Genomic DNA, 15,108 nt, shown 5'->3' on the forward strand with positions numbered 1-15,108 from the left:
ACCAAGGGAGAATAACAATGAACAAATTTAAATAGAAGTCAGAATAACGGACTTTAGACAGTGCCAATGACTCTAAAATAGCTTCTAAATATTTATTCAAAAAATTGGAAATGTACAAAAGTACATTTATCTGGACCTTTGAGTTCTGCTATCGCTTCAACGGTCTTGCTGACTTTACTACGAATCTCTGGTTCTAAAGGAGCAAGTGTGCCAGCCAAGCTCCAGGGTGCACTCAGAAGACACCCAGGCAGCTCCTTCAGGCGCGCGCCCCGTTCCCATCGCACACCCCAGTCGGGATTGGATCTGCGCCGCCAGGCGGTTGGCTAGAGCGTTGAGAAGAGGAGCGGTGCCCGGGCGACGCGCGCCCCCTCGTGGCCGTGGTGGTGGCCGTGGCTGTTGTGTAGTCTGAGAGGTGTGTGTCAAGTCTGGACCTGCTCCGCAGCTGCCCTTAGACTCCTCCACGCCCACCCACAGGGACTTAGGAACGAATTTTATTGTGTACGTGTGTTGCCAGCCTAAAAGAGAGAACTGACTGTCTAAAGCAGTGGTTCTCAACTTGCCTAGTGCTGGGACCCTTTAATACAGTTCCTCATGTTGTGATGACTCGCAACCATAAAATTATTACTACTTCACAACTATAGTTTTGCGATTGTTATGAATCATAATGTAAACATATGTGTTCCTGTGAAAGGGTCGCTGAGAACTGCTTCTCTAAAGAGTTAGTGTCCGAGCAGTGCATGCTGTGGACACAAGGCACATCAATCTCAAAGATGGAGGCGGGACACGTCTAAGGGCAGAAGTCCACCGCCCTGGGTTTTGAAACAGAGCTTAGGGCTGACAAGGATTTGTTGCAGGGGTTGACTGCAGTTCACTAGAGGAGACTGTGACGGTGACTTCCGTAGCAAGAGGCAGTGTGCGGAGTGTATGTGCGTAAGTAATCCATGCATTCTGGAGGCTGAGGCAGGAGATAGAGCATGTTCAACACAAGACCCTGCCTCAAAAAGCAAACAGAAGAAAAGAGCTCTTAGGCATTCTTGGGGCTAGTGTGCAGTATGTGCCTGTGTTACCTTCTGAACCTCTCAACTCTTGGTGTGGCTGTTTGATTATGACCCTTCTCTTCTCTTCCCTCCCCTCCCTGCCCCTTTATTATTTTTAAGACCTGTTAACCTGTACTCATTATATAGCCAAAGCTGTCCTCAAATTCATGGCAATCCTCTGGCCTCAGTCCCCTTAGTGCTGGGGTTAACAGCACGCACCATCCCACCTACCATGACTCCATTTTGATAAGGACCATTTTCACAGTTTGGGGGCTAGAAGGAAGAATTCTAGGATCCAGAATTAGTGGCTTTAGTCTTAACCTAACTTGAGGCAAGTTACTTGACTTCTGTGTCTCCTCTACAGTGAGAAATAGTTCTTTATTAATCTCACTGGCTTAAAATATTACAGTAACACACAACATAAGTTTAGCCATATTTTTGAGTGCCCTTTACCACACTCGTAATGTCTGTCCTAATTCCAGAATATTTCCTCACTCCCAAAATAAATCCTGCACTTATTAAGCAGCTGCTCTCCACTGCTTACTCCCTGCTGCCCCGGCAACTGCTGCTCTTTTCATGTGTCTGGATCAGTGGAGCCCGGACATCTCATATGAAGGGAATCATATTCGCTTTGCTTAGCACAGTGCTTTCAAGGTTCCTACCTATCGTAACATACATCATTCCTTATATGGGCAAACAAGACTCCATGGTGGGGCATTACCTCATCATATGTAGTTGTTAACCAGTTGAATGGACTTTGGGGTTACGATGACATTGTGAACATTTTTACATATTTTATTTTACATTTATTTACTTCATGTGTGTGCACATGTGTAGAGGTCAGGGGATAACATGTGGGAGTCAGTCCTCTCCTTCCACCATGTGGGTTCCAGGGATCAAACTCAGGTCATCAACCTTGACAGCAAACGTCCTCGTCTGCTGAACCATCTCACTGGTCTACACATTTTTGGGGGAGGAGTGACAGGGTAGGGACATATTTATATTTTCTAGGGGTGAAACTGGAGGGTCATATAGAAATTGGACAATTGGCTCTTTGAGAAGTAAGCGGCCGACCTGCTCTCCAATATGCTCTGCCCCACTCACCACCACTGGGCACACATTCTTTTCTGTTTTCTCCTTGATACGGAACGTAACGTGGATGGCAGGGGAAGCAGAGGCCTACTGAGCATTTACTTTTCATTTTTCTGAGTACTAATGTGGGGATCTTTTAACGAGGCCTTTGGCTATCTGTTTCTTCATGGAAATGTCCGTTTAGAACTAATTTTTATTTGTTTATTTAGCCTCTTATTTATTTGGTTTGTCTTTTGTTGCATTTTAAGGGCTACTCTCTGTGTCCAGCATCTGATTTGGCAACGCTTCCTTCCTTCCACCTTTTGTCCCAGCACGCATTGTTGAGTGATGACTCACAGCTTCTGTTTATTCTCAAAGTCTGTTATTGGTGCCACCATTCCAAGTCACTCACCATTTTGTGAACAGCACACAAGATTCAAACCCAATTTCACTCCCCTGCCCTGGGATTGTTGGTTAAGCCCATTTGGTGAAAATCGTGTCCTTTCCCCGGCAAGTGGGCGAGTAGGATGTCCGTTAGGCGTTAGGCGTGGGGCGTGGAGCATTTCCAGACTCTGCCTATGCTTTTCTCAGTTTTGATCTATGCCTAGGGTGACTGACAAGCTGCAAAAAGTGTTGATATCAGGAAGCATGGGCCTGCCAACTCGATTCCTTCCCCTCATCGTTCTCCATTCAGCATTCCTAGGACCAGCCTGTTCAAGGCAGCTGGGGTTTGAGCTGAAGACCAAATTTGGGGCATTTCTGGTGTGACCGTGGTTGGTCTCTCAGTCTGTGAATACAGGATTGTCCTTTGCTTCTTTTGGTCTTAGCCTCCCCTCCCCTCCCCTCCCCTCCCCTCCCCTCCCCTACCCTCCCCTCCCCTCCCCTCCCCCCTCCCCTCCCCTCCCCTCCCCTCTCCTCCCCTGCCCCCTCCCCTCCCCTCCCCCCTCCCATCCCCTCCCCCTCCCCTCCCCCCTCCCCTCCCCTCCCCTCCCCTCCCCTCCTCTCTCCTCCCCCCCCTCCCCTTCCCTCCCCTCCCCTCCCCCCTCCCCTCTCCTCCCCTCCCCCCTCCCCTCCCCTCCCCTCCTCCCTTCCCCTCCCCTCCCCCTCCCCTCCCCTCCCCCCTCCCTTCCCCTCCCCTCCCCCCTCCCCTCCACTCCCCCTCCCCTCCCCTCCCCCCTCCCCTCCCCCTCCCCCCTCCCCTCCCCCCTCTCCTCCCTTCTTGTTTTGTTAAAGCCATGTGTGCAAGTCTCATGCTCTCTCAGCTTAATTTATTCTTAAGTATTTTACTTTCTGATGCCCTTGCAAATGTAATTGGATCTTTAAGACTGTTCATTACTAGTAAATAGAAACAAGGATTTTTTTTTGTGTGTGTATTCATCTGTTTCCTTCAACTTGTCTGAGAGTATAAACTTGATCCAGTAGTTTATTTTGCCAGCTCATCAGTGTTTTCTATATGTGATATTGTGTGTAAACATCTCTAAAGGAAGTAGAGTTTATTATTTTCCTTTATAGTTTCAGTGGCGATTTCTTTCCCTTCTTCTCTATCTCCTTTCTTCTTTCCTCTTTCTTTCTTGCCTTCTTCCTTCCCCTGTTCTTCTTTAACCCAGTTTTCCTTTTGCCCGGTTGCTCTAGTAACCACTCCCATGACTATATGGAGTGAGAATCGATGCAGACAGCCTTATCTTCTTGTAGTCTGAGGAGGTTAGTCACTATTGAATAGGATGTATCTGTCATATTGCGGAACTGCACTTCCACTCCTCATGTGTCAAGTGTTCTTAGCCGATGCCTCTTCTACTTCAGTTGAGATGCTCACCATCGGGAGTGGAAGAGAGGCCAGGAGTGGGCAGAAGCCAGGAGAGCACCTGAAAGGCTTCAGTTCGGGATCCAGTATGCCTTTATTTTATACCCTAAAACTACAAGGCGAGGTGAGCAGGCAGGCAGGCAGGACACGGTATTTATCTTTTTGTTTTTCAAGATGTATATGACAGTTGACAGGTGTAAGTGCCAAGTCACTAAAGACAATAGCCACCTGGGACTGGAAGTTTTCAATGGCATTGACCCCTGTCCAGGTTGCTCTGTCTAGGTAACAAGGTGAAGTGATGTCTGGTATTAAGGACAAGCAGTGCCTTCAACAAACAAAACAATAAATTGACATCTGACAATCAATCTACTTCACTGTGACCAGATGTTGTATTATAAGGATGCCTAAATATTTTTCTGGATTCTGTTAATCCAGAACTGTTAAGTACTGCTAAGGGTTCTGCGTTCATATTGTTAGGTGGTATTGGACTGTAGTTTGCTTCTGGTGTTTTTCTCTGGTTTTGGGTACAAGTAATGGAGTGAGTTAGAGAGCGTTCCCTCCTCCACTGTTTGCAGGAGCTGGAGGTGGTATGTATGTTGATATTATGTGTTTATAAACATTGTTCCTGGTCCCCGGCTCAGAGATCTCCAACACTCTTTGAAACCCTGATAGTAGGCATATCTTTTGTCACTCATAACCAGCTGCTTTTGATTTTCCCGTGAGTTTAGCCTAACACAGTGACTCTTGGCATTAGGCTGTAGCTTGCCTCAGGATAGGAGAATGTTGCCCATGGAATAAACTATTAGGATCAGAGGCTTGGGGCTATCATCTCTAAGACAGAGGAAGGCTGCAGACCAATTGAAGCTCCAAGGTCTATTGACTTCATCCGTCATAATTGCATAGTGAACCTGGATTGGAAAATCTCATGAACTAAGAGAGCCTCTGGTGAACAGGTTGCTGTCCAAGGAGGCACTCTGGGAAGGGGATGGAAGCACTTGGGCCCCATCCCCTGGCTCTGAATGCCTCTCGTGTACTGTTCATCAGTAATATACTGTAATTGTAAGGGTACAAGTTCCTCTGTCTGTTTGGTGCTCTAGTGAAATATGAAGCCAGAAGAACTGTAGATGCCCTAACCTGTGAAGGTCCTCAGTGCAGCTGTATCTGGAGTGGAACATTACTGTGAGCCTGAGTCTTAACCTAGGAATTAGCCTACTTATTGGGAAAACCAAGAAAGAATCAGCATAAATTTTTTCCCACTTCAGATACTATCTAATCCTGTCTTTTCTTTGTTGAAAGGTTGTTATATTGTTGATTTGATCTATTATAAATCGTCTGTTTAGATCTTCTATTTGTTCTTGGAATTTGTATATTCTGTGTTTCTAGAATTAGCTGTATCTAGGTTGACAAAACCACTGGCCCATAACTGTTCATAGAATTTTCTTACAATCTCTTTTATGTCGAAAAGGTTGGTGATGTCTTCTCATTACACAAACTATGCGACCAAGAGAAGAAACAGAGGCACCTGGAAGAGTCCAGAGCAGAGAGAGGAAGAAGTAGACTGAGCATGGCCAGCAGGCTGGACCTAACCATGAGAGAAGCAGGAGAAGAGTGGAGAGAGAGAGAGGAAAGGACAGAACAGAGGGAGACCTTGGGGCAGCAGAGAGAGAAATACAGAGGAGGACAGCCAATAGCAGGGTTATAAGGAGAATGAGGAGCTGTGGGGAGGGAAGCCGATGAGCTGGGGGAGTGTAAGGTAGGGGAGGTGAGGAGAACTAGGTACTTGTGATAGTGAGGAAGCCTGGAGGCCAGCATGCACTTCGGTATGCTAATAGGCACCACACTAGCCACTGTCTCTCCTGTCAGTGATAAGGGAAATGGTTCCTTTGCTAGAGCAGAATCAGCTTCACAAGTTTCTGAGCAGTGCTGGCTTTTCTCCAACTACTAAAATTTGGGGAAATAGTTTCTTTTGGACCTGACACTCACTCCTTGTTTCTAGATTTTAGTAATTTGAGCTGTCTCCTTGTCTTGATCAATCAAGATTCTTCTTGTTTGAGTTCCTTTTATTTTCTTCTCCCATGTATGTTTGTGTGGGGTATATGCATATATGGCATATATTTGAAGTGTAGATATGTCTGCATTATTATTTGCATGTGTTTGTTCATGTGTGTGTGCGTGCCTGTGCATGTGCGTGTGGGTGCCTGAAGTTGATGTTGTGAGTCTTCCTCAAATTTGAAGATTCTCTGTGGCAGGGTCTCCCAAATAAATGCTGAGCTCACAGACACTGCTCATCTTACTAGCCCAGGCTGCTCGGGGAATCCTCACCTTTCTCAGGATCTATTCTTCTCTGAGGCTTCATATCTCTCAATATCATTCTTTTTACCTCCAGAGATCTTTCTTTTTAATTTTTTTTCAGATCAGACCCACTAGCTGTGAAGAAGTCTCTCTGATTTTCCTTCATCTGTGAATGCCTTTATTTCACAGCTTAATTTCTGAAGGATTCTTTGGAGAATATCCATTTCAGGGCTAATGATTTCAATCCCCACTCCCACCCACCAGCCTCAGAAGTAAAAAGGAATGTTAGCCAGATGTGGTGACCCAGGCCTGCAGCATCAGAACTCAGGAACGAAAGGCAAGAGGATCCCAAGTCCTAGGTTAGCCTGTGTTGCATAGCAAGACTCCATCTCAAACAAATACATGCACATTTGTTATTTCCTCTGGTCTCCCTGATTGCTTTACCATTTTCCAAATATTTTCTTCTGTTTTTAAAATGTTTTTCTTTATTATTATTATTGTTGTTGTTGTTATTAAAGTTAATATGTAATTGCTTCATTCCTTCCCCCTCCCCCTGCATTCTTCCAACATGTTCACTGCCTTGATTTCTCTTAAATCCTTGGAGTTTGTTTCATTAACAATGTTACTTGTATGTATATGATTTCAGGACTGGCCTCTTGGTATTGGATAACCAACTTAAGGCAACTTAAGGGCTCTTCCCCAGGGAAGAGGATTTCTCCTGCTCTCAGTCCTTCTTTTCGTCGTTGTTTTGTTTTTTTGCTTTTTTTTTCCAGGACAGGGTTTTTCCATGTAGCTCTAGCTGTCCTGGAACTCGCTCTGTAGACCATGTTGGTCTTGAATTCACAGCAATGATCCTGGGATTAAAGGCGTGTGCTGTCATCATCCAGGGTCAGCACTCCTCAGGTGCAGGCAGTCTAGGGTTAGGACCTTGTGAGCTTTCTTCGTCTATGGTTAGGGCACAGTGAGATGCCTCCCTTCCGTGTCAGCAGATCTATTATTTCAAGTGTCACCGTTGCTCAGGACTAGCCAGTCTGTTTAATTACGTGAATTGCTTCCCATATATCTTTGGTTATGTTTCCTCAGAATCTTTTATCTTTATCTTCTCTGGAACCCGACACTTTGGGACCAGGCTATTTCCTTTAGTTTAAAATATTCTTCAAGGTCCATCCACATGATAGCAAGTGTCTGGAGTTCCTTCCTGTGTAAGCATTCTTATTAGCCCCATGGTGCTGGACAATCCCTCCTGTTAACTACAGCTATACCTGTCAGGGTATGGGGGGAGGTGGCAAGCTATTGTTTAATGAGTCAGAGATTTGATTCTCAAAGATGAAAATATTAAGAATGATGGCATTGGCTATAGGACAATGAGATTGATATTCCTGAAAAAAACATTCATGCTGGTGAATTTTACGCTATGTATACTTTTAATCTCAATTCCAAAAATGTGATGAATAGTCCTTAATACCCTCCTCCTAGTAGCAGTTGACCCAAGGAGGAAAACCCTGTAAGGTAAGTACTACCATTGCCTGACTTACAGATGATAAGTAGCCATGGGTTAATTATTTTGCTCAGAATTACGTGCATGCAGCGTGTTGAAGAATTGAGATCTGAACTCATATCCTAGGTTCACAGTTATTATGCCAAACTCTCTGTGACTGTGAGGAAAGGGGCATGTTGTAAACAGACCCACATACAGAACATTGTATGAGCAGAAATCAAACAGGTGTCTATCCCATGTGAGACATGTAGAAGTTTTCCAAATACTAATATTCTCCACTTACATTGTATATCTTCATTGTGAAAATGGACCTGCAGTTGGCTCACATTTACATCTCTATTCTCCAATGTTTTGATAAATTGATATGAAAGTATAAAGGAGCAGTCAAGTACCTACTTCAGAATATATTTTAGGTTATCTTTCCATTTATAAAATAGAGGCGTGGCATGATGAAGCAATAATCTTTTTTTATTGATGACATTTAATATTTTGGCACGTGACCTTAATTGTGCTACATCTTATTTCTTAAGCATCGAGCTTCCACCCTCTCTGGTAAAATGGATTCACTGCTGATGAGGCAATTTTTAGTCCTCCTGTGGAAAAACTTCCTCTTAAAGGTAAGTGACGATGTCTGTGGGAGCAAGATGGGAAGTCTGTGCAGCCAGAGGAGGAGCTAACAGCTTGTTAACTACATTTGGTTATAGTTGATTTTGTTCCACGGCTGGGCTAGCATTGCTTAGTCTGAAGAACAGCCTGAGAATCAATAGAATTCATATGAGAGTGAAATATAAGCAACGCAAGGAAGATAGTCAGGGGAGGGGCATTCTCATTGTAGGGCAAAGCAGAATACATAGGGCTGTGTTGTTAATTAACCCATGGCTACACATAGAAGCATACACATGCATGTGCTCATGCATTCACTAGCATGGTTCCCCTGTGTTTTGTTGTAGAGCCGGAAGGTGTTTGGCTTAGTGGTGGAGATCATCTTGATATTTCTGTTGTTTGTATGGACTTTGACCGTACGCAGAATTTCAAAGAAGAAATTTATTCCTGCCATGATTTTCAATCCTATTCCCTTGACATTACCTGGGTTCCTTAATCAGAACTTTGACTATGAATTGGCTTACGTGCCTTCTGATAGTAATGCAGCAAGAAATATTACTGAGATGGTGAAAAAGGATTTAAACTTCAACTTTAAAGGTCAGAAAGGAAAATATTGGAAGTATTTCTCTGGAAATGTTTTAGTATGATTCAGTAACCTTCGTAATTCATGCATTGGTCTCCCGAACAGACCATGGATTTTGTTCAAATGTCTTCATGGCATAATCACTATTGAAATCTAATATTTAAAATGAGATGACTAAAATTAATTTTGTTATATAAAACTATCCTTTGTTTATGATTATGTTATGAACAATCCTTTGTGTGTGTGCATGCATATGCATACATGTGTGTGCACTCATGTACATGTGTACCTGCGTATGTGCATGCATGTGTGTGTATTTGTGACATATGTGGGGGTCAGGGGACATTTTGCAGATGCTAATTCTCTCTTTTCAACAGTGCTTTCACCGGGCAAGTGACAGTACCCGATACCATGTCAAGTATTAGGATAAAGCAGGAACTTTGTCTTGGTGCACAGATTTTATTCACATCATTTCTAAGTACAGCAATAGTCTTACAGCCACCTGTGGATAAAAGTGTCAACTAATTAGGAGCTTGTGTGTCTAATACCTGGGAGAGCCACCAAGAGGGGACAATGGCCAGGTGGCAGTTTTTCCTACTATGTCTCTGCCTTCAGAACTAAAAGTTTCCCGTACCTGCATGGACTTTTTTACAGCCTGCTACAATGATGGTCTTGCTATCAGAACTGTCCACTGGGAATTTGGAATGAATTGTGCCTATAGGTCTCCAGTGATGGACCTCATGGTCTCAACCCTGGCTCTAGACCAGAAATGTCACTGAGACTCATTTCCAGGCCCTCTCAGCAATGGCTAGAGGCCACCTCTGCAGGCAAGACAAGGATGCAGCTCAGACCTAAAAACAGAGAGGGGGGGGGAGGAGAGAGGAGAGGGGGGAGAGAGAGAGAGAGAGAGAGAGAGAGAGAGAGAGAGAGAGAGATCCCGTGTGTATGGCCTGTCACAGCTGTTGACCGAGGACAGTCTTATATAGAGAGCCAGGAAGGTATTTAAGTCCCTGAGGCAGACTTGCTCTCTAGTCAACCAGACCCTGAAATTGCTGTAAGATTCAGATAGTTTGTGTCAGCAGTAGACAGAGATCAGTCCTGTTGGTACAAAGCAACAGGCAGAGGAAAAGGAGCCTCGTGGGTCTGCTGACCTCTGCCTTTGTTGTGGAACCCAAAGCAATGCTGAAATTTGGCTTTAGGGCCTCAAACCATGGACCAGAGAAGTATGGGGCCTCCCACAGCACTGGCAGAGTGAACCCTGATCTTCCTGAATGCCAAGCCACAGGCACATCTCCTATACAGGCTACGAGCTTCTTTATGAAAACTGATGAACCATATCTGAAATTCATATAAAAATGTGAGTCACTACAAGCCAAAGTAATATTGAGAAATATTGAAGTGTTGAACACACACACACACACACACACACACACACAAGCATGCGTGCACCTGTGCTTTTGGTGCAAAAGTAGATGTATCTATCAATGATATAGAATGGAGATTCTAGAAATAAACAGGTCCTGGCATAGTAAGTTGATTTTTTTTGGTATTATTTCAAAACTTAGCAACGGAGAAAGAATACTCTTGAGCTATCTGGAAACAGAATGTTCCATATGCAACAGAAAGTTATTGAATCTTATATTTGAACCATATGTAAAAATACTTCAAATTGGGCTAAAAATCTTAATATAAGAGCCAAAACTATAACACTTTTAGAAGAAAACAAAAGATGGTCCTCATGACCATGGATTTGACAAAGGTTTCTTAAGTATGACAAAAAAAAATTCATGAAAATGCAACCAATATACTGTTTTTCAACAAAATTGAAAATATTTTTCCAAAGGAAACTATCAGGAGAATGAAAGACTACGTAAAGGATGAGAAATGTTTGCAAACTAATTTTTGTGATAGTAGGTTACAATAGAATTATAAAGCATCCTGAGCAATGGAAGCATACAAAGACAAGTGTTTTAAAAAGAAAGAGGTCTGAGCAGAGACTTGGCTGAAGGGCTAAGTGAGTGCTGAGCGCATGGGGATGTGGTCAGCGCTGCTCATTTCAGGGGAGTATAACGGATCACACAAGGAGATGCCATTCATAACCGGAACAAAAAGATAGCAGCGAGGTTTGATTAGTGCGTAGAGCAATGAGACCTTGCCTCACTGGTGAAAGTGTAAGTAATGGACGGAGCTTGAAAATCAGTGGCAGCTTCCCAATAAACGCAGGAATCATGTGCATACACAAGGGGCAGCCTACTGAATTCTACTAAAAGGCCCATGTCATAGAGGACAGCATCATTTGAAAGTTTAGGCAAAGGGCATACAGTTTTGTTTGCATCGAAAACAAATTTATAACGAATATTTTAATTTGATGAATAAAATTTTACAGCACTAAAGCTATTTTGATGAGTATGTAGTGGGGTCCTTTGGCCTTGACTTGCTTTGTTCCGGTTACAGTCTGTTTTGTTTGTTTCTGGAAGCCATAGTCAGGACATTCCTATACCAGCACCTCACAGCTGAGCCAAGCCCTAATGGACTCGGTGAACTCAGAGTCCATGTGATTACCAGCCATTCGGGCATTTATTTCTATAGCAAGACTGCTCACATGTTTTATCTGTTGGGTTGACTTTCTTCTTTCTTACTTACAACTGTGACACTCGTATTTGTTGGTTATACACTTTATGTATCTACTTTGGATCTCAGTCTGTGACTCACTTTCCCACCATACAGTGTCTTGAAGAAGTGTGATTTTTAAATGTCGTTAAGTCCACTTTCTTGATATTTTTTATATTTATTGCTCTTTCTGTCAACGCAACCTCAAAGTTAGTGGTTTCCTTTGTAGTTTGTGTGTGTGTGTGTGTGTGTGTGTGTGTGTGTGTGTGTGTGTGTGTGAGAGAGAGAGAGAGAGAGAGAGAGAGAGAGAGAGAACTGGAGACTGAACCTGTAGCTTTGCATTGCACGCTAGGCAACTGTGCTGACACTGAATTATAGCCACAGCCATTTTCTTTTCTTTTTGTTTCTTCTCTTTCTTTTTCTTAAAAAAATAATTTGTATATGCCTACACTGTCCCTCTCTTCAGATACACCAGAAGAGGGCATCAGATCCATTACAGATGGTTGTGAGCCACCATGTGGTTGCTGGGAATTGAACTCAGGACCTCTAGAAGAGCAGTCAGTGCTCTTAACCACTGAGCCATCTCTCTAGCTCCTTATTTTTCCTAATCTATTTAAAAACACTTACTCTCTCCAAAATCATGAATACAGTCTTTCCATTATCTTATGGAAGAAGGGTTGATTTTTTACTTTATCCACTTATGTATGATGTATTAGGAATTTATTTTTTATTTTATATATTTCTCATTTGTTTTCCACACTATAGGTATACATTAGATTGAGTATCACTGGTTGAGTGGCACTCTTTGGGATGTCTACTGTTGTGACAGGATTGGGTTTTATGGTGTCAAGAAGAATGAGCATTAGGCCTTTCACGTTGATGTGGGCAACTTGGACTTTTCTCTCTACAGTTCAAGGTTTTTCTTCGGAAGAATCTTTTGAGAAATACATTAAGTATGAAGACAAGGCTGAGCATGTGCTGGCTGCTATTGTGTTTGATCACAAGTTCAAAACCAGCAACGAACCCTTGCCGCTTCAGGTGAGAAAGTTTTATCTAAAGACCTGCTGTGTTTGCTTTTAGCTTTGAGAGCTTTTAAGTGTGTGTGTGTGTGTGTGTGTGTGTGTGTGTGTGTGTGTATGTCTCCCCATGAGTGCACATTTGTGTGTATGTGTGTATTATGAGTACTGGTGCTCATGTGGATGTCAGAGGACAACTTTGGCACAGATCCTTGCCTTCCATTTTATTTAGACAGGGTCTCTTGGTCACTAGTATGTACAACACACCACACCCACGAGGGAATCTGCTTCCATTTCATTTTGGAGTCACTTGGATTACATGTGTGGGCACCACATCTGGCTTTATGTAGATTCTGGGTATTCAGTGCAGGCTATCATTCTCGTGTAGCAGGCACTTTAGTAACTGACCCATTACCCCCGCCCTCCCTTTTGATTTCTTCATTGACTGCTACTATCAAGGGATGTATTGTGTGGCTTTAAATTCTAAGGTTCTTCCTCCTATTGATTTCTAGCCTCCATGCTATCGCCATCAGAAAGAGAGCCTTATATGATTTTAATCTTCAAACTTGTCTGCGGAACAACCCACATGTGCTTGCTTGTGAGGAGCGCAAGTTGTTGCTGTAAGAGGAAGTGTTGTGTGTCTGTTTGGTTTGCTTATTTATTCAGCGTGTTGTTGAAATTTAGTGTTTTGTTCTAACTAATTTTCTCTCTGAATGATCAGTCCACTGTTGAAAATGGGGTTACTGAAGCTCTCAGTCACAATTGTAATATAACTTATGATCTCTCTTTATATCCTTTAGTGTAGCCCTGTGTATATGGATCCTCTGATGTTAGCTGTCTACATTTTTACCAACTATTCTATATTTTGAATATCAATTCATTTATAATTATTGAACGTCTGCCTCTTTTTATAATTTCTTGAGCCAGGGCCTCACTATATACCCAAGCATGACCTTGAACCTCTGATCTTTCTGTCTCTACTGCTCAAGCACAGGGGACTACAGGTGTGCATCATTATACCCGGTGTGTGTTCTTTTGCAACTTTTGACATAGTTATAGCAAGTCTAAGCACTCTTTTCTGGTATATATTTGTCCAGAGTGCCTTTTTCTCATCCATTCACTCTTTGCATCTGTGTGTTTCTAGAAGGTCACTCTTGAAAGCACCATAATGTCTTTTTTTTTTAAAAAAATTGGCTGACATACTCATTTCTATTTTCTTGCTGTAGTAGATTTGCATGAGTGTGAGTTTTTATGTGCTGTGTAGCCATTTGGATGTATGTGCTCACATATGTGCAAGTACATGTATGCATGCATGCATACAGAGGCAAGAGTGGGCATACATTGGGTGTCTTCCTCAGTTGGTTCTCTACCTCAGTTTCTAAGGTAAGGTCTTTCACTGAACCCATAGATTGCTAATTCAGCTAGAAGGTCTGACTTGCAAGTCCCAGCAATCCTCTTGTCTTGGCATCCTCAGGGGCTGTGGTCAGAGGCACATGCCACCTCGCCTAGCTTTTTCTCTAGATTCTGGGGATGAGTCCCTCATGCTTGTGGAACAAATACTTCAATAACTGAGCCATCTCCCTGGCCCCTCTTATAGATTTGCAAAATTATTTTTATATTTATTTAATCTCTTTTATGTGTATGAATGTTTTGCCTGCATGTTCATATGTGCACAGCATGTGTAACTCTTTCCCAAAGAGCTCAGAAGAGGGCATCAGAGCTCTTGAAACTAGAGTTGTGGATGGTTCTGAGCTGCCACGTGAGTACAGGGAACTGAACCCAGGTCCTCTGCAAGAGCAATGAGTGCTCTTAATCACTGGGCCATTTTCCCAAACTCTCTAGTAGATTAAAAATAATGTTTCTTCAATAGGCAGGACAAAGGTGGGACTTTAAAAAGCACAGTTATAGTGATAACTGTTGAATCCTTATTGTTCCTTTTCAACTCAAAAGCAAACTGTCATAAAGATGAAAGGGAGAGGACCATACAGTTGAGATCATTTTGCCTCGACTGTGATTATAGCTTGTGCGGCATATCAGTTGTTCTGTATCACAACGATGCTGCCGTTCTTATCATTGGCATCCCCAAATTACTCTCCTGTCCCCCCAAATGAATTTTTAATAAAAAACCCTACAACTTTTTGATCACTGCTAATCTTTGCTTTCTGAGGGTCACGAGTTTAACATGTCTTTCTTTGACTTGTTGTTCTAGGTAAAATATAGTTTGCGCTTTGGTCGTATGTATGATCCGGAAAACGTGTTAAAGCCATCTGAGAGACAGAAAGAAACAGAGTGGAATACATCAATTCTCTTCCCATCCGTGCCTTCTCTAGGACCCCGGAACGTCTTGGAAAATGATGGGGGAAACCCTGGTGAGCAGAGCCTTAAGTTCATTTATGTTCCTTTTACTGTGTGTGGACAGGCATTTGGAACGAGTTTCATTTTTTTCCCCCTCTGCATGAACAAGTTGATTTATTTTTTCATTATAATTTAATATGGCTTAAAATTTTTATTAACAAACATAAAATGTGGTATATTATAAATCTTTTATTTTTTTCATCTCTCAAGTTAATTTTCTTTTATCTGCTGTTACATAATTA

At 42.7% G+C, this 15,108-nt stretch overlaps 1 protein-coding gene across 5 annotated transcripts in view; it reads left to right on the forward strand.

Moving 5' to 3' along the window:
- The first annotated feature begins 288 nt into the window (after positions 1-288).
- Positions 289-15,108, forward strand: part of Abca14 (ATP-binding cassette, subfamily A (ABC1), member 14) — a 106,551-nt gene continuing 91,731 nt past the window's right edge. For 2 of the 5 annotated variants that reach the window (NM_001432350.1, NM_001432353.1), the window contains 5 exon segments: positions 289-498; positions 8,230-8,316; positions 8,650-8,899; positions 12,406-12,533; positions 14,721-14,880. In NM_001432350.1, coding sequence (NP_001419279.1) covers positions 8,257-8,316; positions 8,650-8,899; positions 12,406-12,533; positions 14,721-14,880 — 598 coding nt within the window. In that variant the 5' untranslated portion in view covers positions 289-498; positions 8,230-8,256. 5 annotated transcript variants of the gene reach the window in all.

Source organism: Rattus norvegicus, chromosome 1 (genome assembly GCF_021556685.1).
Source record: "Rattus norvegicus strain SHRSP/BbbUtx chromosome 1, alternate assembly SHRSP_T2T, whole genome shotgun sequence".
Lineage (NCBI taxonomy): Eukaryota > Metazoa > Chordata > Mammalia > Rodentia > Muridae > Rattus > Rattus norvegicus.